This window comes from Carassius auratus, unplaced genomic scaffold (genome assembly GCF_003368295.1).
Source record: "Carassius auratus strain Wakin unplaced genomic scaffold, ASM336829v1 scaf_tig00217152, whole genome shotgun sequence".
Classification (NCBI taxonomy): Eukaryota; Metazoa; Chordata; class Actinopteri; order Cypriniformes; family Cyprinidae; genus Carassius; species Carassius auratus.
The window spans coordinates 241,869-266,220 of NW_020528918.1; the positions used below are offsets into that span (position 1 = coordinate 241,869).

At 41.6% G+C, this 24,352-nt stretch overlaps 1 protein-coding gene across 2 annotated transcripts in view; it reads left to right on the forward strand.

Moving 5' to 3' along the window:
* dnah5 (dynein, axonemal, heavy chain 5) overlaps positions 1–24,352 on the forward strand; it is a 179,193-nt gene that overhangs the window by 115,865 nt on the left and 38,976 nt on the right. For both annotated transcript variants that reach the window (XM_026264930.1, XM_026264931.1), the window contains 8 exons: positions 40–219; positions 908–1,045; positions 2,094–2,229; positions 3,416–3,732; positions 4,739–4,894; positions 19,055–19,237; positions 23,065–23,308; positions 23,983–24,097. In XM_026264930.1, the coding sequence (XP_026120715.1) occupies positions 40–219; positions 908–1,045; positions 2,094–2,229; positions 3,416–3,732; positions 4,739–4,894; positions 19,055–19,237; positions 23,065–23,308; positions 23,983–24,097 (1,469 nt within the window). The remainder of the gene's footprint in view (positions 1–39; positions 220–907; positions 1,046–2,093; positions 2,230–3,415; positions 3,733–4,738; positions 4,895–19,054; positions 19,238–23,064; positions 23,309–23,982; positions 24,098–24,352) is intronic.

Below are 24,352 nucleotides of genomic sequence, written 5' to 3' on the forward strand. Positions count from 1 at the left end.
CATATATTGTTTTACTCCAGCTTTTGTTTTGCCCTCCAGCAATTCCCCAAAGACACCATCAATGAGGAGGTGGTGGAACTCCTTTCTCCATACTTTGACATGTCAGACTATAACATAGAAACAGCCAAGAGAGTGTGCGGCAATGTTGCCGGGCTTTGCTCCTGGACGAAAGCAATGGCTGCCTTCTTCTCTATTAATAAAGAAGTGCTTCCTTTGAAGGTCAGAACACTTGATTGTTTTTACATGATGCAACCTTGTCATGTTATCAGGGTTTTTTTACTCACAGGCCCCTATTTAAACTGGCAAAACACTTAAAACTGTCAAAACTATTAATTTATGAATTGCTATTGATATTTTATTATTCTTGACCTTTGGGCATGATTGATTTTTTATCATCTTTTGATATGATAGTTTACTTTCAAACAGTTGTCTGGTGCCTCAGATGCACACTTTTCAAATACCAAAAGACATTCTCACAAAAAGTACCTTGTTTATTCATTTATTTATTTATTTAAAAAAATGTAAAATGTAAAACAGTTTATTTGTTTATGAAATGATACAAATGCAGTTTCTTTGCTAGTAAAAAGTCCCTAAATGCATGTATTTTTTATTTTTTTTCTCAAAACAGTTAAGTTTCAGACTGTAATTTATTGCTTTTTGTGCCTTTAGTTAGCTACATTAAGTCAAAACTGTGCTCTAAATATTTATAGTGGTTATTAATTTGTCTCTATAGGGACATGGCCCTACATTGGCCCTAAATCTACCCATGTAACACATCACAATGTTCATTTTTAGTTTTGTCCAATGGAAAATGATTTCTTGTTTCCTTTTACAATTAATTGCTTTAACCTGGTGTTTCCCAGGAGCTGGATCAATTTACAAAACTATATCTCTTCATCATCCTTAGGCTAATCTGGCAGTGCAGGAGAACAAGCTGGCCATAGCTAATGTGGACCTCCAGAAAGCCCAGGCAGAACTAGATGCTAAGCAAGCAGAGCTGGATGTGGTTCAGGCTGAGTATGAGAAGGCCATGATGGAAAAACAGGTAACCACTGTGTTAAATAGATTGTGGCAGGGGTGTTCAGTCCAGCTTCTGAAGGGTCACTGTTCTGCAGAATTTGGCCCCTAAATAAACACAACTACACCATCTTCTCGAGTTCTTCAAAATTATTAGAGACATCCAGACAGGTATGTTAAGGAACGTTGGCACTAAACTCTTCAGAGCATTTGCACACCAGGAACAGGATTAGACACCCCTAGCTAAGGGTCAAAGCTACGTATAACCTAAAAATAATGGTTTTTATTGGGTTTGTTCAATAACCTTAAATGTAACCCAGAGAATTCACTGAGAGAAGGTTTTTCTTACTTGCCTTAAATTCCAGCTATAGCCCAAAGAAAATGAATCAAGATTTTTCCACTTTTCTAATTATTCTGTGAAAAATTTTGAATCAGCTGTCATTTATTGCTTGAAGTAAATACTCAATCACTACTTTCCATTTTTGCATAAAATTGAATGTAATGAGCAATTTTGTAAACAAATTTAAAACCATATTACAGATTAATCATTCAGGCTTGTACTCTGTGTGCCTCTACAAAATACTACTAATGTTTTAAATTCATTCACAATGTATAACAAGCCTTATTGACATTTCATAAATTGGTTGATAATTGTATGATTAGCAGCTTGACTGACTGATATCCTTTGGTGTTGATTTATGTAAGGTCTGATCATACATAAGAGAAATGTTCAATTTACCAATGACTTAATAAAAATATGAATTGACTTTTAAACAATGTAAGAAGTTTTATTAGTTTACCTGTTTACACACATTTAAATAAGTAGAAATTTAAATGAAGAAAGGGAAGTTTTTTTAACGCATAAAATCTCTTGAATGAAACAGGTGCCATGAGAAACAATTCCATTCTATTAAATAAGGCAACATTAATTTTATTAGGTCACAATAAATGACCCTGAATTGAACTGACATTTTCGCTCTTGTCAATATATGTGAACAACCACAGTTGCACAGTGTGCAGAGTGGCAGATTGAATCTTTAATTTTTTCTTACCATCTCTCCCTCTTTTTTTCTCAGACTTTACTGGAGGATGCAGAAAGATGTCGGCACAAGATGCAAACCGCCTCTAGTCTGATCAGTGGGCTGGCTGGAGAGAAAGAGCGTTGGACACAGCTTAGTAAAGATTTTGCTGCTCAGACCAAACGATTAGTTGGTGTGTTTTTTCGTAAAACTTTCGTAATTTTCATTGGTTGACTTTTTTTGTAGTAATCACCTTTCAGTCCCAGATACTGTATGTCTGTTCACCAAAAAAAAAAAAAAAAACAGACATGTAGAGAAAGAATATTCTTATTATTATTTTGAATAGAAATTGAAAATATATTGTATCAGAACAGCTTATTAGCAGTGTTTATAGTATTAGCAACAGTGTAAGCGTCAAGTCACCTTTATTTGTATAGCGCTTTATACAATGCTGGTTGTGTCAAAGCAGCTTTACAGGGACAAACAGGAACATAGTTTGTTAATGATGCAAGAAGACAATAAAAGAGTCATATTTCATCCAGTTCAGTTCTCTTCCAGTTGTGTCTGTGCAATCAGTCAAGTGTTCCCAACTATGCAAGCCAAAGGCGACAGTGGCCAGGAACCAAAACCTAATCTAAAAAAAAACCTTGGGATAAAATTGATTTAGTCGAGGGACCAGTTCTCCTCTGGCAATCACTATTAATTGTAGAACTTCTTGCAACTTTCTAAGTGATTAAAGATACAATTTCCATGATGATAAAATATATAAGCTATATCTAGAAACCAGAATATAATAGAGACTTGGAACTGAGTCGGACCTCTTTTAACTTGGGCCAGTAATCAGCCAGCTAGCATTGCCATAGGAACTACCCAGAACTCCCAAGAAAATGCCCTCGTCCTGCACCATCAATGGTATAGATATGAATGATTCCTCAAATTTTTCAACTTGTTGTAAAAAAAAGTGAAAGTGACAGTGACATTCAGCCAAGTATGGTGACCCATACTCAGAATTTGTGCTCTGCATTTAACCCATCCGAAGTGCACACACACAGAGCAGTGAACACACACACACACACACTGTGAACACACACCCGGAGCAGTGGGCAGCCATTTATGCTGCGGCGCCCGGGGAGCAGTTGAGGGTTCGATGCCTTACTCAAGGGCACCTAAGTCGTGGTATTGAAGGTGGAGAGAGAACTGTACATGAACTCCCCCCACCCACAATTCCTGCCGGCCCAGGACTCAAACTCACAACCTTTTGATTGGGAGTCCGACTCTCTAACCATTAGGCCACCACTTCCCAAAACCATGTAGCGGTGACATAGAGTTTCACGTTATTCTTTGAAGTCTTAATCTAATTTTACATTTCCCATACACAGGTGATGTGCTGCTGGCTACAGCCTTCCTTTCCTACTCGGGGCCTTTTAACCAAGAGTTCCGCAACCTTCTTATCACTGATTGGCAGAGAGAAATGAAGTCCCGTCGGATTCCTTTTAGGACCAATCTGAATCTCACTGAGATGTTGATTGACGCTCCTACAGTAAGTGAATGGAACCTACAGGGGCTTCCCAATGATGACCTGTCCATCCAGAATGGGATTATTGTCACAAAGGCTGCCAGGTTTCCCCTGCTGGTTGACCCACAGACCCAGGGAAAGATCTGGATCAAGAACAAAGAGTCCAAGAATGAGCTTCAGGTGAGCACTTTAGAATAAACATTTATGAGAATTTGCACCATGTGGTTCATTACATACTTTGAAGTGTATATGTTACAGTGTTTAGTAAGTTTATTGCTTCACACACAAAAACACACAAAAATGCTACATAAAATCCACTTCATCATCCTTGTAATGGGTAAGTTGTATAGTAAAGGGCATGCAAATGAGTATATATATGAATATATATGAATATTACATTTTAATATTCATTTCAGTAATAAATCCACAGGAGAACATGTAGCACAACTACAATAACACAAACAATACTGGACAAGGAACCGAAGGGAACACAGGACTTACTACAGTAAAGTAATCAAGGATAAGTAGAATAGGTGTTAACGAATCAAAAACCATGAACACTGTCAATGGAAAAAGCAGCTTGTTATTGAGGCCCTTTCATAGAGCGAGTTTCGCTGCCTCTTTAACCTGATCCTGCATGAGAGTAACCAAGGGGGACACAATCACAATTATCACCCTGCCCAGTTTCTCGCTGACGATCGGCAACAGTTGATAAATTAAACTTTCCTAAAACCTGTTGCGAGTAGGGCCACAACATCACCTCCATTCAAAATGTAAAACAAACACTCTGCGAATTGCATCCCGTGTCTCCATGTCCACTGTCGTTTTCGATTTCCCCAACCTAAACTACGATCTTACATTCAGCCTGCATTCAGCCTATTATTTTTTAAATAAGCAGGACAAAATCTTCACATTTTTTAAAATACTTTTAAGTATTGCTTATATCAAGGTATGATCACTTGATACAATAGGCCTCTGCATATTTAGAAATTCAATGCTTATATTCTTAAGAATCATGTTAAAATCTAATTGAAAATGCACAGTTTTCACTGATGTTTCTTTTTAAGATGTCAGACACTCTTTCAGAGGAATGAGCCCAAAACAAATCACCTCCTCCTCAGGTAATGGCTTTCCCCAGTAGCAGAACTTGAGCTGGGTCAGTAATAAGGTCTTCCTGTTTTCACAGATCACCTCACTGAATCATAAGTACTTTAGAAACCATCTAGAGGACAGTTTATCTCTAGGACGTCCCCTGCTCATTGAAGATGTTGGGGAAGAATTGGATCCTGCCTTGGACAATGTCCTGGAGAAGAACTTCATCAAGACTGGCTTCACATATAAGGTATTTTTTAGAGGGGTTCAATCAACCAACCAACCAAGCAAAATTGCACAAATTCCATGTATTTCAATGAGAATTATGAGTGAGATTAAATCAACATAGCATGAAAACGTCCCTAGGTTACGTATGTAACCCTAGTTCCTCGAGGGAACGAGACGCTGCGTCGAGCGCTTTTGGGGAACGCCTTTGGCAAGAACAACTCTGAATATCGTGTGCAATCAGTCCAATGGAAGAGCTTTGCGTCACGGGCGGGGTGACGCAGCGACCAGGAAGCTATAAAGGCACCTGCCACACAGCTGACTTCAGCTTCGAGTAGGGAAGCAAGCGCAGGCAGGGGTGCCGGGAGTTTGGCTCTGCGACGCAGCGTCTCGTTCCCTCGAGGAACTAGGGTTACATACGTAACCTAGGGACGTTCCTCTTCGGGAACTCGAGCTGCGTCAAGCACTTTTGGGGAACGATGTGCCAACGCTGCCAGACTACCAAACCCCTGCCTAGTGTGTATCCGAAGAGCACAGCTAAGGCGAGAGGACAGAAGAGCCAGGAGCGGCTTGCATATCAAGATTGTAAAATCTGGCGAATGTAGAGGGCGTGGACCACCCCGCAGCGTTGCAGATGTCCAAGAGGGACACACCTGCTAGAAAGGCCTTAGAGGCAGCCATACTCTGTGTAGAGTGAGCCTTGGCTCCCAAAGAAAGGGGAAGACCAGAGGACTCATAGGACTCGTTGATAGCCTCGACTATCCAACGACTAAGGGTCTGCTTAGAGGCAGGGGAACCCTTTTTAGGAGGACCGTAGCAAACAAGCAATTGGTCAGGTTTTCTCCACAGCAGCTCTGTGGACGTATGCGTCCAGTCCTCGAACAGTTTAGCTTCACTTGGTCTGGCTCCCGAAAGGGAGGAGGACAGAAGGCCTGCAGTACTATGGGTTGTGGCGTAACAGAGGGAACTTTAGGAATGTAACCCGCTCGAGGTTATAAAAATGCTTTGGCCATACCAGGGGCAAAGTCTAAGTAGGTAGGGGCCACCGAGGGGGCCTGACAGTAATATTCATGAATCGGCTCAAATGGAGCTTTACAAAGAGCCTCTAACACCACAACCAAGTACCAGGGGGAACACGGGACCGTACTGGAGGTCTCAGCCTCAGCGCACTGTGGAGGAAACGTGTAACTAGGGGGTGTCTACCCACTGACTGACCGTTGAAAGGGACGTGGTAAGCAGCTATGGCCGCCACGTACACCTTTAAGGTGGAGTGAGTTAACCCCGCAGAGAGCCTAGCTTGGAGAAACTCCAGAACTGTACCAACTGGGCAGTTAGCAGGGTCAAGCTGGCGGTCTCTGCACCATGAGGAGAAGGGTTTCAACCTCAGGGCGTACAGTTTCCTTGTAGAGGGAGCTCTGGATTGGAGTGTGGGGGTCTCAACAACCTCGGTTGGGAGACTGGAAACTATGAACTGTGCCCCCTCAGGGGGCTACACAGACAACTTCCACAACTCCGGGCGAGGGTGAATATTTTGCCCTACGCCTGAGAGAGCAGATCTGTCCTGATCGGAATCACCCATGGAGAGCCGTCGAGGAGAGAGATCAGATCTGCGAGCCTTACTGGGCCCGGCCAGAACGGGGCTACTAATAGAAGACGGACCCCGTCCCGGCGTACTCTCGCCAGAACTCCCGGGAGCAGAGCGATAGGGGGAAAAGCGTACAGACGAAGCCTCGGCCAGGTCTGTACCATAGCGTCCAGTCCCAGAGGAGCTGGATGAACTAGAGAGAAACAGAGAGGACATTGCGATATCTCTTGAGTCGCAAAGAGGTCCAAAAAACTCTCCATATCTACTTCACCACCTTGGGGTGAAGCCCCAGGGTCTCGGCCCCTGTCTCAACAGTATGTCTGCTCCCACAGTCAATCTCCCAGGAATATACACTGCTCCGAACGAGAGGAGTTTGTCCTGGGACCACAGAAGGATCTGGTGTGCCAGCTTGTACAAGGGGCACGGATGCCGATCTCTCTGGTGACTGATATAAGAGATCGCCAATGTGTTGTCGGTGCGCACTAACACATGGTGACCTCTCAGGTCTGGGAGGAAATATTTCAATGCTCGATGCACAGCTAGCATCTTTAGACAACTGGTATGCCATGTCAGATGGCGACCGCTCCACAGACCGCGTGCAGGGTGGCCACTCATGACCGCACCCCAACCGGTGAGGGACGCGTCTGTCGCTAGCATTACACGGTGACCAAGAGCTCCCAACACCGGGCCCTGATTCAAGAACCAAGGTTTCTTCCATATGTCTAAGGCACGAAGGCATCGCCGCGTGACCTGAATAGTTCGGAAAGGATTCTACCCCAGTAGGGGCCGCCCTCTGTAGTCGTGACTGAAATGCGTCATGACTTCTTGGCCGTGGACCTCTCAACCTGACTTCAGATTGGGATTAGGCTGAGAAGTTGTCGGCCCAGAGCTTTGCTCTGTCTGTACATGGAGGGGCTGCTCCCGCCCAGCAGTCCCTCCAGTACATCAAACTTCACATGTTCAATAACTGTCATTATATTCCTCAGAATTTAATGCAATCAAACAATCAGACAAGTAAACACGGTTTGGATTGTGATACAATTCACATTGAAGTGATATATTGAACTTCTTGAAGTTAGATAACGGTCATTAGATTCCTCAGAATCGAATGAAATTCAGCAATCAGACAAGTAAACACGGTCTAGATTGAGATAAAGTACACATTGAAGTGCTGACTTCTCAAAGTCATTATATTTCTTAGAATTTTTAAACAATCAGACAAGTAAACACGGTCTGGATTGTGATACAATACACATTGAAGTGATATATTAACTTCTCAGTTATTAAATTTCTTAGAATTTAATGAAATCAAAACAATCAGACAAGTGAACACGGTCTAGATTGTGACAAAGTACACATTGAAGTGATAGAACTAACTCCTCCTTTTTTAAATGGAGTTTAAACAACCAGACAAGCGGTCCGGTATGGAAAATGATGTAATACACGCGTTGCCTCGACAGCGCGCGAATAATTAGTCACACAAACAATATTAATCCCCTCGGAGACTTAAATGGCTGCTTGTATAATGTTAGGCATAACACTGTTTATTGTATATGCTTATGCAACTTTATGTTTGTGCAACTAAAAGCTCGCCGACGCCCTCCGTATCAATCTCCTCGGAGAAAGAAAGGCGGAGCGTCAAGCCCGATGCTCGGGGGGGAAGAACCGAAGCTCGGGCTTCCGAACCCCGGAATCAGGCAGATCTGATGGGTAAGGTAGGAGATAAGGACGTGCCCGTCTCCATTCCCTCCAACAGATAGATCTGCGAACCCAACGAATGTCGGCGCCGTTCCGCCTCGGCAAAAACGGGACCGGTATCGCGAGGAACGCTGGCGAAGGCTCCCTCCTCGAAGAGAGCCCTCCGGGATCGAAGCGTACACAACGGCCGGGCAGTCGGCTCCCTCGGATCCCAGGCAAACCACGCATAGACTGTTTGTATCCCCACTCGTGATGTACGTGGGCAGGGAGGAACAAACAATCCATAGCGCAATCTGGAATCGCCCTCCAGTTGTCGTGTCTTTGCTTTGCTCTTAGGCATTATGTTGTTTATTGGGACAGACAACAATAAATAAGACTCACAAGACAGACTTTAGACATGCACACACAGAGCGCTTGCTGAAAGACGCGAAGCTGAAGTCAGCTGTGTGGCAGGTGCCTTTATAGCTTCCTGGTCGCTGCGTCACCCCGCCCATGACGCCACGCTCTTCCATTGGACTGATTGCACACGATATTCAGAGTTGTTCTTGCCAAAGGCGTTCCCCAAAAGCGCTCGACGCAGCTCGAGTTCCCGAAGAGGAACTATAGATATTTGGCTCCAAACTATTCCATAGGCTAAATATGCTACCAAAGTTTTTTTTTTTTTTTTTTGATTGATAGATTTAGTTTAATTATGGAGTTAATATGCTAGACAGTAACAAAATTACACAGTTGTAAGAATTGTAAATTATTTTATTATTCATACATTTGATATAAAATACTTTTTAAAATAAATGTATTTTCTAATTACTTTAATATTTGATTATAATATTATTATAATAAGATGATTCAAGAGTTATTTTTCTTTTTTTTCTTTTATTATTATTATAATTATATAACAGTGCTGTTCATGATGGTGAGTGGGGGGAGTGCTGGGGGTTTCTCCTAAAGTCCACGATCATCTCCACTGTTTTGAGCGTGTTCAGCTCCAGGTTAAGACTGCACCAGACAGCCAGCTGCTCAACCTCTTGTCTGTAAGCAGACTCGTCACCGTCCTGGATGAGGCCGATGACTGCAGTATCATCTGCAAACTTCAGGAGCTTGACAGAGGGGTCTTTAGAGGTGCAGTCGTTGGTGTACAGGGAGAAGAGCAGTGGGGAGAGAACACATTCCTGAGGGGCACCAGTGTTGGTGGAGAAGCTGTTTGACATGAATTTCCCCAGTCTCACTAACTGTTGCCTATCTGTCAGAAAGCTGGTGATCTACTGACAGATAAAGCTAGGAACAGAAAGCTGGGTCAGTTTGGTCTGGAGGGCTGTTGGGATGATGGTGTTGAAAGCCAAACTAAAGTCCACAAACAGGATCCTCACATAAATCCCTGTTTTGTCCAGATGTTGCAGGATGAAGTGCAATCCCATGTTGATTGCATCATCCGCGGACCTGTTTGCTCGGTAAGCAAAATGCAGGGGGTCCAGTAAGGGTACAGTGATGTCCTTCAGATAAGCCAGAACCAGTTTGCAGGAGGTGTTAACGGATGTGTAGGGAGATAGTCAGAATGGGTTTTGGGGGTTTAAAATGTACAATAAAACTCATTCAGGTCGTTAGCAAGTCGTTGTTTAGCCTCAGTGCAGGGGGGTGGTGTCTTGTAGTTTGTGATGGCTCTCAGTCCTCTCAACACTGAAGTTGAGTCATTGGAAGTAAACTGGTCTTCCAACTCTTTAGCGTAGGTCTTTTTAGCCGCTCTAATCTCTTTGTTCAGTGTGTTCCTGGCATGATTGTACTAAAATCTGTCCCCGTTTCTGTAGGCATCCTCTTTGCCCTGACGAAGATGTCTGAGTTTTACTGTAAACCATGACTTATCATTGTTGAATGTTAAATAAGTCCTGTTATGAATGCATATATCCTCACAAAAACTAATATAGGATGTTACAGTCTCTGTGAGTTCGTCCAGATCGGTGGTAGCAGCTTCAAAAACACTCCAATCAGTGAGTTCAAAACAAGATTGTAAAGTTTGCGAGTTTCTGTAAAGCCAGGCTCACGTGTGCTTGTGGAGGAATGTAAACAACTCCCGCCGTGAATAGTGTGTTCTGAGAAAAAAAACTGTTCTTTTACATATGCATAGAATTAAGGACCTGAAAAAGGACAGATCAAAAATCTGCAGATCCTCTGTGATGTTCCTGTTCCTGCGGTCTCATTTATAAAACTGCGTAGATTTCATCCTAAAATTTTACGTAGGCACAAATGCTAGATTTTGCCTACGCCCAGAAGTTTTCCTGTTTATAAAACCATGCGCATGCCAGAACCTGCGCAAAAAACTCTTTTTACCTGTTAACCTGACCCCCCATTACGGGACTCACAGATGAAAATGCTTTACCTAACTTATAATTGTAATAGTTTCCTACTTCATATACGTATATCAATACGTTATATCAACTCATGAATAATCATAACAACAATTATAATACATCATAATACTTACATATATGTGGTTATAAGTTTAAGAGTTTGATTTTTTATAACCCACAATGAACACCATATTAAATCTACTTCATTTACAGTACAATGGACTGTATCATATCTTGACATCTGTTTATTTAAGATCGGCACAGTATATTACTAGAGCTTGTGAGTGGTTACATGTTGAGGGGTATCTAAGTGTTTCCTGTGGAGCTAATGTTTATAAATTGATGTGAGTTTAATACTCCTACTGGGAAAAAAAAGCAATTTTTTTATGGTTAAATTTTATATTTTATTTCAATGGTCCTCTTAATCAAATGACTATAAGCAACTTTGCCACTACATGCCGACTAACTCTCATTAGAATAAACTGACGTACTTACAAAGACACCTACAGTATATCTGTTTATCTGTTGGTTGACCATCAAAATAAATCTAAGTATACATTTACAGTAGCAGACATACTAATACTCCAGTGGCCACTGGTTGACATGTACAGTAGTTGTAGAGTTACTTATCAACAGCTATCTAAAGGGTTCCATCAAAATAATCAAACTAATATTACAATAAAAATAGTTCAAAGCAAATGTGTCACATTACACATTCATCTGATCTGATATCTGATCTTATGGCTGTTTGAGAGAAAAAAAAGTTATTATTAATATTATTATTACTACTTATAAGTGGACTTTGACCGCTTTAAGTCAAATAGCATCAGAAAAATGGCAAGATATGAGACTTATAATACATTATAACTATGAGAAACATAATCCATTGTAAAAGTGGATGCAACGTGTTCATTGTGTTATAAATAATCATATTCTTAAAAACTATGACCACAAATAAGTAAATATTATAATATTTTTAAACTTCTTATTCTTATGAATATTCACGAGATGATACAACATATTAACATATTAATATAACATATTTTATTATAATGCATTATACATTCATTATAATGCTTTAAGAATACCCTTATAATTTATTATAAATACGGGCTTCATAGAAAATGTTTGCTCTGCGTACAGCTCATCAATCATCAATAATTATACTCTTAACAGAGGATACTAATTGCGTCAATGCACAATTAAAAAAAAGAAATGTAAAAGTGCCCCTTCCCGCACCCAAAAGTCGTCTGCCAGCACCCCCCATTACTCAAGACTGAAAGTGCTCTACCTAACTTATGATTGTAACCGTTTCCTTCTTCAGTGTGTTACAAACATAATTTTGGTGTATTTGAAAAGAATGGCTTTACTTTTTATCAACCAGATTTGATAATGCTCAAAAATATAGTTAAAAAGTTATACTGATACTGAAAGGTGCTGTACGGAACTTTTGTAAAAAAAAATATGTTTTACATATTTATTAAACCTGTCATTATGTCCTGACAGTAGAATATGAGACAGATAATCTGTGAAAAAATCAAGCTCCTCTGGCTCCTCCCAGTGGTCCTATTGCCATTTGCAGAAAGTCATGCGCTCCTGGTAAAAAACAACCAATCAGAGCTGCGGTCCGTAACTTTGTTTGTGTTCAAAATATAGAAAAATGAACATAATAAGCGAGTACACCATGAATTCATTTTCCAAACCGTGTTTTTAGCTTGTCCTGAATCACAAAGGTACACCTATAATAAGTGTTTTTTTTTTCGGCTATTTTAGATTGCTTCGGGGATACCGCGGTGGAGTAACCAAGTACCTTTGTGATTCTTCATAGACATAAACAGAGAGAAGTAGTTCTGGCTACAATGTTCTTCCGCAAGACGCAAGCAGTTCTGTTTATTAACCGCTAGAGCGTCAAAAGTTCCCTACTGCAGCTTGAAGTGCCTTGAGTTTTTTTTTACCACACTTAAATATTTTTTTATTTGTACATTTTTTTGTGCATTTACTGAACATTTGTGTAATGGCAACGACATGTGTTGACGACTGAGCGGTGATTGCAGTCAGGTACAAAGCACTGCACTATGTTGCTGACGTTATCGTTAACCACTTTCACAAACGCACACAATATAAAATACACGATGATAAGTATGAAAATAAATTCCCAATACCTACATAAAACACTATTTATTTACATGATTAATACTGAAAGAACTGCTATTACTACACATTCACTAAAGAAAATAAAATTCACTGAAGGAAAAAATTTGAGCTAGCGGTCGTCATCAGATTTGGAAGTCCCTCAAAAGGCTCGATCGCGGTTGTGTCTTCAGTCGAATTCAATGAGGTGCGGTGGTTTATGGGATGAGTAGTTCCTGCGCTCAAAATGAAAATATGTACACAGTCTTGTACCTTTGACTTTTTTTGGATTTTGTCTTATTTTTTCACTCAAAATGATATGTTATATGCTTATGAGTTCAGGCGTAGATGGTTTTCCTCACACATGCTCTAAAACTCTTTAGATATGGATTTTTCCGAAAGTCAATGGGAGAAATTAATGGGAAATTTACTTCCGGCACTTCCTTTCGGCCTGTGGGCGGGACTGTGATGCTCTATAGTAATAAATTTCTGGCAAATACTTGTCTTTAAATTAAACCAGACTTTTATTTTGACGTGTTAACGTGAATACCTTTACAGTTCTGTTTATGTGATGTGACGCTAGTTTTACTCAAATCAAACGGTCAAATGCTCATGAAGTGAACGCACCATGACTCTCGGTGCAGTTCTGGAGGGGAAAAAAATTTGTAAGGCTACCGTAATTCCTCAAATAAAAGCTGGGGCCTTTATTTACCTGAACTGCAGAAGGTAACAGGCTTTATTTGAAGCAGGGTTTTATTTGAGGCAGGCCTTTATTTCTAATTCCATTTGTTTGATAAGTAATTGTTTTAAATAACCCATTTTAAATTAAAAGTGATAGCATTCCAGTGGACAGAGATCATAACATCAGCTCCTCTGTATCATCAGCTCCTCGGTTCTTGAATCGGACAGGTCCGACAGAAACGGTTCTCGGTTCACTGTAGTGGTGATCTGAAAACCGATTCAACCGGTTCTTGACTCGAGAACGAGAAACACTCCGGCAGTGGGCATGTACGTTCGTTATCTGGCTCTGCTGCACAAATTTTCGCCCGGCCTTTATTTGTCCCTGTTGACCATACCCCCGGCCATTATAAGAGGCCTGGCATTTATGTGACTACCTGTTTTTATTTGAGGAATTACGGTACTTTAAGAAAAAAATTTACTAAATTAAGTTGTTTTTATAAAGGTAAATATGTCAATGACTTGCTGAAGTGCATGGAAAAGAAGTGCATATAATATAATTATTGTATTGTATTGTATTATAGTTATTATATCCAAGTTGTCTGTCTGGAACGTCAATAAACGATTGTGCACTACAATTAAGAGCCATTCTATAAGATGACATTTCAGCACTTTAAAAAATGAACAGCGACTCCTAGGTAGCACTTAAAGCACAGCTACATGCGATTGCTTTACATACATTGTAGGTAAATGCACGTCAAACAATAACGAATGATCGTAAAATTACTCACTGAAAACGCTCCTAAGCGCTATCGGGAGGTTATCGGGAAACCCATCTCAGAACTGTACACACATGCAAACACAGCTTGTGTATCGCAGGAAAGCGCATTCCTATAGTCTATTAAAGTAGTGTAGCTACCAATATTATTAGTGTAATGCAATGTAATTGTCACTATTAGCTCCTCAAAGAGTAAGCAATAGTCAAAGAGCAAAGCTAAGATGAGACATCTGAAAGGCAAATCCAGATCGTGCTTCAGATTGTGTGTTCCTCGCTACATCACGAGTGGGGATACACACAGTCTGTGCTCGGTCTGCCTGGGATCAAGGCATGCTGTTTTGGCTCTTGAGGGAGCCGACTGCCTGCACTGGTACAAGCCAGTGCGGATGTTTCGATCCCGGAGGACTTTCTCGAGAGCGAGTCGGTCACTCGCTAGGTTCGCAGATAAGATCTGCTGGAGGGTATGGAGACGGGTGTGTCCCTATCTCCTACCTCACCCGCCAGATCTGCCCGATCTCCGGGTTCAGAAGCCCGAGTGTTGCTGTCCTTCCCCCCACGAGTGACGGCCGTGACGCACCGCCTTTTTTTCTCAGAGGAGATTGAAACGGAGGGCGTCGATCAGCTCGCAGTTGCACAAACATAAGCTGCATAAACATCAGTTGCACAGACAACAGTTACACAAGCATCAGTTTCACAAGCATATTATGCCTAACTTTATAACGAGCAGCATTAATGAGCAGCGCAGCTCACGCAGTCAGCTCTCAGGAAAAATAAGGGGGCTGACTGTGCTTCTCGCATATCTGGGGACAGGTCGAAAACGGCTCTGCCTATCTCCACCCTTGTTCCCTAGATCTAGAGTTTGCTCTTGAGGTTCGGAAGCACGCGCAGTTCCTTCCCCCTCTGTGAACTCGCAGCTGCAACTACTTATCTCCGAGGAGATTAATACTGTCTGTGTGACTAAGCGGCTCACGTGCTGCCGAGGCAACGCGTGTATTACATCATTTTCAGTTTTGATGTGAATCTTACCAAAACCAGACCTTTCTAATTTTTACTCGTCTGATTGGTTAACTGCATTAATTCTGAGGAATTAAAAGTTAGATATGAATTATATCATCAAGGCAGACCGTGTTTACTCATCTGATTGTTTATTTGCATTAAATTCTGAGGAATATAATGACATTTATCTCACTCTTGAGAAATTATATAAACTGGAGGTGCTGCTGGGTGGGAGCAGCCCTCTCAGTCTATCATCAGGGCGTTGCCACACGTAATCCCCCGTGTCAGGAACGGGAGGCTGAAGCAATGCTCTAAACCAAGGTTTTCCCAGCCTAAGGCAGATCTGAGGGCCGTACTTCAGGCTGGGAGGTCCTCGGCTAAGAAGTCCTGACATGTTTCGGTCATGGCTGCAGAGGGTGGCCCCTACTGGGGTAGAGCGGCGTACACTGCATTATACGGTGCCCGTCTTGCCTCAGCGCCCTCTGGGGGCCAGTCTGCCAACCCTGCCAGAGTTCCAGGGCGCAGCGGCCTCCAGCGAGCAATGTCCTTAGTATTTTCCGCCCGCGTGCGTAGCGGAGCTGAGATGCTCGCTCTCCCTTCGGGGGCCTCTTACACCAGAGGTCAGTCTCGAGAGATTGATTCCCTTATTAGATTATTTAGCAGTGTGGAAACTACTGCCAAATGTATCTCAATGGGTCCTACGCACAGTAGAAAATGCTACAATATTCAGTTTGGCTCTCCACCGCCAAGATTCAACGGGGTTACTCCGATGTTAGTCGGCCCGAGCAGGCTCTGGTTATGGAACAAGGAGTGAGGCCATTGAGGTGGCCCTCATCAAGACAGGGAGTCCGGGTTCTACAGCCGGTATTTCATAGTTCCAAAGAAGGATGGGGGGTTGCATCCGATCATAGATCAGTTATAAAACTGAAGTTCAAAATGCTCATGATCACGCATGTTGTAGCTCAGATCAGGTCCGAGGACTGGTTTGTCACAATAGATCTCAAAGATGCATACAGTGCAGACCAAAAGTTTGGACACCTTCTCATTCAAAGAGTTTTCTTTATTTTCATGACTATGAAAATTGTAGAGTCACACTGAAGGCATCAAGAAGGAGAGTGATGGGGTGCTGAGCGAGATGACCTGGCCTCCACAGTCACCGGACCTGAACCCAATCGAGATTTAGGGATGAGCTGGACCGCAGACTGAAGGCAAAAGGGCCAACAAGTGCTAAGCATCTCTCTGGGAACTCCTTCAAGACTATTGGAAGACCATTTCAGTTGACTACCTCTTGAAGCTCATCAAGAGAATGCCAAGAGTGTGCAAAGCAGTAACCAAAGTAAAAGGTGGCTACTTTGAAGAACCTAGAATATGACATATTTTCAGTTGTTTCACACTTTTTTGTTATTTATATAATTCCATATATAATTCCACATGTGTTAATTCATAGTTTTGATGCCTTCAGTGTGAATCTACAATTTTCATAGTCATGAAAATAAAGAAAACTCTTTGAATGAGAAGGTGTGTCCAAACTTTTGTCTGTACTGTACATCCACATATATATCCTTCCACAACACAGGAAGTTTCTGAGGTTCGTTTTCGGGGGCGAAGTTTACCAATATCGAGTACTTACCTTTCGGCCACTCCACACGTTCACAAAATGAGTAGATGCAGCTCTGGTCCCCCTGCGCATGCAGGGCATCCGCATTCGCAAATATATAGATGATTGGTTGATTTTAGCTCAGTCAGAGCAGGTTGCGGCTCGGCATCGAGATGTCGTTCTCCCACATATGGGGGAGCTGGGTTTGAGACTGAACGCCAAGAAGAGTGTACTTTATCCAGTTCAGAGAACCACCTATCTAGGCGTGATATGGGATTTGACCGCGATGCAGGCACGATTGTCCCCTGTTCTTATCGAGTCAATCCTCATCTCAGTCGAGAGAGTCAAAGAAGGCCAGTCACTCACTGTCAAACGATTTCATAGATTGTTGGGTCCGATGGCAGCTGCGTCCAATGTGATACCTCTTGGCCTGCTGTACATGAGACCCCTACAGTGGTGGCTCAAGACCAAGGGATTTTCCCCGAGGGGCAATCCACTTCGAACTATCAAGGTCACGTGGCATTGCCTCCGTGCCTTGGAAATGTGCAAGAAACCTTGGTTCTTGAATCAGGGCCCGGTGCTGTGAGCTCCTTGTCACCGTTTAATAGTAGCGACAGATGCATCCCTCACTGGTTGGGGTGCGATCATGAGTGGCCACCCTGCCCGTGGTCTGTGGAGTGGTCGCCATCTGACATGGTATATCAATTGTCTAGAGATGCTAGCAGTTTATCATGCACTGAAGCACTTCCTTGCAGACCTAAGGGGTCACCATGTGTTGGTGCACACCGACAACACATCGGTTGTCCCTGAGGAGGCACAACTCATAGCATCCAGTCTCTCAAGTGAGGTTGTTGAGACCATCCTCCAAGCCAAAGCTTCCTCAATGAGGAAACTGTACGCCCTGAGGTGGAAACTCTTCACCTCATGGTGCAGAGACTGCCAGCCTGACCCAGCAAACTGCCCAGTTGGTACAGTTCTGGAGTTTCTACAGGCCAGGCTCTCTGCAGGGTTGACCCACTCCATGCTGAAGGTTTACGTGGCGGCCATTGCGGCCTACCATGCCCTTCTCGACACCCCTTCATTACACATTTCCTCCGCGAAAGTCAAGATATCTCAGATAGACATCTGACTCTTAAAACCGCCTTTCTGTTGGCCATTACCTCTCTGAGGAGAGTAGGAGATTTACGGGCCCTTTCAGTGGCCCCTACCTATCTTGATTTTTCACCTGGCATGACCAAAGTTTTTATATACCCTAGAGCGGGATATGTTCCTAAGGTGCCCTCTATCACACCACAACCTGTAGTGCTGCAGGCCTTCTGTCCTCCTCCCTTTCGGGAGATTGACCAAGAGAAGCTAAATTGTATGTGTCCAGTTCGAGCGCTGGACGCATAAGTCCACAGAGCTGCCCTGTGGAGAAAAACAGACCAATTGCTTGTATGCTACGGTCCCCCTAAGAGGGGTTTTCCTGCTTCTAAGCAGACTATTAGTCGCTGGATAGTTGAGACTATCAACGCCACCTATGAGTCCTCTGGTCGTCCCCCGCTGTCGGGAGCCAAGGCTCACTCTACATGGGGTATGGCGGCCTCCAAGGCCTTTCTAGCAGGTGTGTCCATGTTGGACATATGCAATGCTGCGGGGTGGTCCACGCCTTCTACCTTTGCAAGATTCTATGGCTTAGACATGCCAGTCACTCCAGGCACTTCAGTCCTCTCGTCCTAAGCTGTGCTCTTTGGATACACACTAGGAAGGGGTTTGGTAATCTGCCAGCGTTGGTACTCGTTCCCCAAAGCGTTTTGATGCAGCTTGAGTCCCTGAAGAGGAACGTCTCTAGGTTATGTATGTAACCCTAGTTCCTCAAGGGAACAAGATGCTGCATCTCGAGGCCATACCCAAGGCACCCCTGCCGGCACTTGCTGATATTTAAAGCTGATGCAGACTGCGTGGCTCGTGCCTTTATAGCTTCCTGGTTGCTTACATCACCTGGCGTGATGTCATGCTCTTCTATAAAACAGATTATATATGATATTCAGAGTATCTCAGGCTAGACGCGTTTCCCAAAGCGTTGCGACGCAGCATCTCGTTCCCTCGAGGAACTAGGGTTACATACGTAACCTGGAGACGTTACTCCCTGTTGAGATTATCAGCATATCATTAAAAAATTTTACCAACACTTTTTATTTTATTTGGAGGGTCATTAATACCGCTCGATTTAGTAACTTCTCTCAAGGATCTTTTAATGTTCAAAACTTTGTTGTTCTTAAGAAACATCTTGAGACTTGGAACTCATTCTTCAGTCTTTACTCTTCAGATATGTTTTCATGTTAATGTGAGAGCAGCTCTTGATCTGGAGTTTTGAATCTCTGATTCATTCTTGCCATCAGGTGAAAGTAGGTGATAAAGAAGTGGATGTAATGAAGGGTTTCCGTCTCTATGTGACCACCAAGCTGCCCAACCCAGCATACACTCCTGAGATCAGCGCAAGGACATCCATTATCGACTTCACTGTTACTATGAGGGGCCTGGAAGATCAGTTATTGGGAAGAGTTATTCTCACTGAAAAACAGGTATGGGCCTTGTGAAAGTGAACTTGTGTTATAAAATGGGTGTAGGAGTGATCTGAAATGTGTGTTGAGGGCCGATTCTAAACTAAGCTTGGCTTATGAATAGTAATTATGTGATTTGCTGAAAGGCAGGCAAGTGGCAACTAGCCAAAGTAGATTATCAGTTACTGCTTGAGCACCGTTCTGTTTACTGCCAAAATGAGCAGTGGGTGTTTTTTTTTCCCCTCAAATGTGTAAGTCTCTTAGATTAATTGTACTGAAATTTTAGATAATGCTTCTTATGCTTTAAAATGTAAGCCATGCTTAGAAAGGCTTTATAAAATGCTTTTTTTTTTTTCAATTATACCCTGGTGTTCCTCATGAAGGCCTCATTTTTTGGGGTTAGTGGACAAAAAGTGTGAATTTCACTGAACGACTTCTAAGATTCAGCATAGTCATAGAGATTCAAAGGTTTTATCAAACAAATATCTGGTGTTTCATCCTCAGCACTGCAAAAATAATTCCCTGCAAAATATTGACTCAATCTATATTGACTCAAAATATTGAAATTGTCAAACTTTTATATCCGCTAAACTGTTACTTGTTTCTGGTTTGTTAGATAATTTGTTCCTGACTAAAATGCTCTGTATGCTCAGAAACCAGACATATTGATTTTTTTCTCCATTTTACTAGTTGTTGCGCTTGTTTACACATTGTTGTAACAAAATGACAGTTGTGACAGTTGATTGATGTGGAATTTGCCCCGCCCCTCCTGCACTCTGATTGGTTAGCTGACTAGAAAGTGACAGTGATGAGCGCAGCGTTTTATCCAAAGTTGAATGTTCTTTCAAAAAAAAGCTCAGTGTCAAAAAGACACTCATCGCTGGGCATGCTCCTGGCGTTTTAAAATACGTGATGCTCCCATTGAAAACAACTGAAAAAAACGCTAGCCGTGAGGAAAAATGCATTGATGGACACAGGGCCTAAGGGCCTGAAACCCACGTCACCTTGTTACACTCAGCCTAATAAGAGTACAGATTCACATGCAGCCCAGCACTGATCTGAATTACAAAAGCTTTATGGCCTCTCCTGAGGTTAGTTAGTCATCTCTGCCTGATGGGGAACTGCATTTCAGACTTAATATTTAAAAGGTACATTGGGACAACAAGCAAAAATTTGACTGGTAATGCATTTGACTGGTATGGTTGTGAACACTAACCAAGCTAATTTGACTGTATACTATACCATCATACTATTCTGAAAATGGAAAATCTTTTTAGTATTTGACTCAAGCTTCATGACTCAGCAGCCTGAATGACATACACTGGTCAATCGTTCATTTATTTTATTGATTGGTTAATTGATTGATTGATCTGATTGATTGAAAAAAAAAAAAGTCTGATTGATTGAAAAAATGAAGTTAACCAAAGTGATTTACAATCTCAGAATAACAAAATGCCTACACACAAATCACCTTTATTTATATATGGCACAGCCATTGAAAGGGCACAGTCTCCTTTACACTGGTCTGTTTTCTCAAGTCATGACTGCATATTTACCAGAGAAGATTTCCACTCAAGCACTTTTGAAAGAGGACTGTGTGTGTGTGTGTGTGTGTGTGTGTGTGTACAATAGAAACATTAAATGGCAGTAGATATTCCTTTGTATGTTGCTAGGTGTTCCCATTAAATTTCATGATTTTTTTTATATATGTTTGACCTTTTGTGAAACGCTGGTTAGAGAGTCTGACATGTAAAACGAAAGTTGTGGGTTTGAGTCTCAGGTCCGGCAGGAATTGTCGGTGGGGGGAGTGAATATACAGCTCTCTTTTCCACCCTCAATACCATGACTGAGGTAAGACCATTGAGCAAGGCACTGAACCCCCAACTGCTTCCCGGGTACCATAGCATTGGCTGCCCACTACTGTGTGTGTGTTCAATATTGTGTGCACATGGATGGCCTAAATGCAGTACAAAAGTTCCCAGTACGGGTCACCATACTTGGCCACACATCACTTCTTCTTCTTTCAAATAATGTATTTAAAGTAGTGGTGGGCATAGATTAATTTTTTTAATCTAGATTAATCTCACTGTGATCTTGAAATTAATCTAGATTAAAATTGCTCATTCGAATTCTGCCGAAGGCATTCAGAATATGTGTGTCATCCAAATAAAATGTACAAACAGTAAGTCTTTGAGAAGGGGTTTATCAAGCTAGTGGTGCATTATAAAAGGGTCTCATCTCCTGTTTCCAAAATGCATCACAAAGTTGAAAAAGCTGTAAACTAATTCCACATTGCACAAGGTGAAAACAACCTTATGTCTGTTTCACACATACTCCGTCTCCAGTAAGTATGCGTTGCATATTTTTTTACGCACCGATGTTAACGGATTCCTGTGTGTTCCAGGAGCGTTGCATCTGCAGCAGTGCAGCGATTGTTTACGTACCGAGTAGCGAACTGCAAACGCATCCTGTGTTAAAGCACATCGAGTCCGTTCTGCACCACATACATAACGCACATGGACTGCATACGCACTGCAGATGGAGTATGTGTGAAACAGGCGTCAGCAGGGCCGTAGCTGTGGTCAGCGGGGACCCGGTGAAGGTTGTACCAGTGAGCCCTGTTTGAAATGACCACTAGACCCTTATTTGTGCCATTTACACAATGTTTAATTTTTTTTCAAGTTTGTAGGTGTCAAGGTACAGAAACCAAATAATTAAATGTAAAATAGCACTGGGTAGTCTTCAATGTAAAAATGAAATATACAATCAAACCTACATTTATTCAGACACCTTTTTCAGTATTTCAGTTTCAGTTTTGCTATATATACATCAAAAATTATATCTAGTGTATGAATAGTTTTTGGTTTGACTGTTAAAACTACAAAGTAATTCAGTCAAGAGCAGTGAGTAATTTTCTTTCAGCAGCCAGTAGCTAAATTAGGCGCGGTCACTTTAAGAGATGATGAACGCATCCAATATAATACACATCCCATTTTTTCATAAAATTTTTCAAATTCGATGTTCAAGTGTTTTGAGACACCTTTCTCTGCGTGAGCCCTGAACACCAGAACACCGCGAGTACTGAACTGGGCTCTTTGTGATTTGTATTTGTTCGTTCAGGTGCAGGAGGGACTTCAAGGAGAACTTTGCAGAAGAGAGCTCGGTTCAGTGTCGCTGTCCATGATACGCGGCTCTCTCTCTCTCTCTCTCTCTTGTGCGCACCGAACACAGCGCGCGAGTAACCAGCTACTCTGTTCAGCTTTTCCGCAACTTGTTTTTGGATGCTTTAATATTTAAATCGACAAGCGGTAAGGCTTAAAAACACGTGAAAAAGTTAAGCTTTCGTGACGATGCGCAGCAGTGGCCCATCAACTGTCCATATATATATGCTGGTTTTATATATTAAGGTTCATGAATTTATTTGAACCACCTTAAAGTAAATTGAAAATAAAAATTTAGGATTAATAATAATATATTACTACTGCATAATTGCATTTGAATATTTTAGAATAATGAAAACAACAGATATAACATTATATTACTACAGTATGTTTTTGGGGTTTGTTTGGGATCCAAAAACATCAGCATTAATGAAAAGTGAATCAGGGCTGTACAGCCCCGAAAGAACATTTTAGAAGTCAATATTATTTTATAAAATTTGTTCATGTCATTTTGTCCCTGAGAAGTGGCATTAAATGACTTTTTATTGTGTTTATGTGTTAAGTTTACACTGCAAGTGACATACAGGCAAATAAATTGTTAATCACAATGATGTGTATGACAATTAATAGCAAAATTATAAAGTTTGTGTGGTGAGAAATGACTGTGTGATATTTCTGGATTGTCAGGAACTGGAGAAGGAGCGGACTGACCTGCTGGAGGATGTCACAGCCAATAAACGTAAAATGAAGGAACTGGAGGATAATTTACTTTTTAGGCTGACTAGCACGCAGGGTTCACTGGTGGATGACGAGAGCCTCATCACAGTGCTAGGAAACACGAAACGCACTTCAGAAGAGGTCACACAGAAACTCCAGATCGCTGCTGAGACTGAGATCCAGATCAATGCTGCCCGCGAGGAATACAGACCAGGTGGGGGCTTAGAGTTTGTCTGTCTTTTAGTGATTTTAGTTGTAGTTTTTCAAGGATACATTGAGAAATTTGCTTCATACAAAAACTCTACATTAGTCTTATCTAACTGTACATTTTCAGTATGCCAGTAAATCATAAAACACTATATAGTGGGCAAATCAAAGAAATAAAAAGTGGTGTTTAGGCTTTGTTTCCATATGCTTATTGTAACCTAAATAATTTAATGATTGCACAAAAAATTAAAAAATAAAGCAGACTATGTGGTAAACAGAATATTTTATTTAAAAAAAAAATTTGTATTTTTTTTTTATGTCACACTTGAGACACACTTGTCAGTCTCATATTAAGGTATGCAGTGAAATTTATCCTTCAGAAATGTGTGCACATTCTGGCACAATCGGAAAAGGCAATTGAAAACTTTTACAACTTTTTATCATGACAGCAACCTTACAAATGTCTCATTCTAACTGGTCACAAAAGACAGAAACAAACCTAAATTAAAATTATTAATATTATTATTTGACATTAAAGGCACAATATGTAAGACTTTATTAAAATATCCAAAAACCACAACAATCAATGCCATATTGTGCGAAATAGTGATCCAGGCAACAGACACATCTACACACTACATATCTGTTGGCCTTTGTTGACACCTTTTTTTCTGTGTGTAGTTGCCACAAGAGGAAGCATTTTGTACTTTCTGATCACGGAGATGAGCATGGTGAACGTGATGTATCAGACCTCTTTGCGCCAATTCCTAGGCTTGTTCGACTTGTCCTTGGCCAAGTAAAACTAATTTATGATTTCATACCTCATTTAGATTTGTTTCTTAAAATAGCATGAGACTAAACTGTTTTCTTTACCACCCATTTCATGGTCTGAAATGTAGACTTTGAGGTATGAGTCCTAGTCAGATTTTGTATGAGATTCGTATGGGCTAATTCAGAACGGGATAAATTAGAATAGTAAAATAGACATGGTGAACAAACCCATTTGGGGCCCATACCTCAAACCCATAGTGTGCTTACATTGACCTCACCA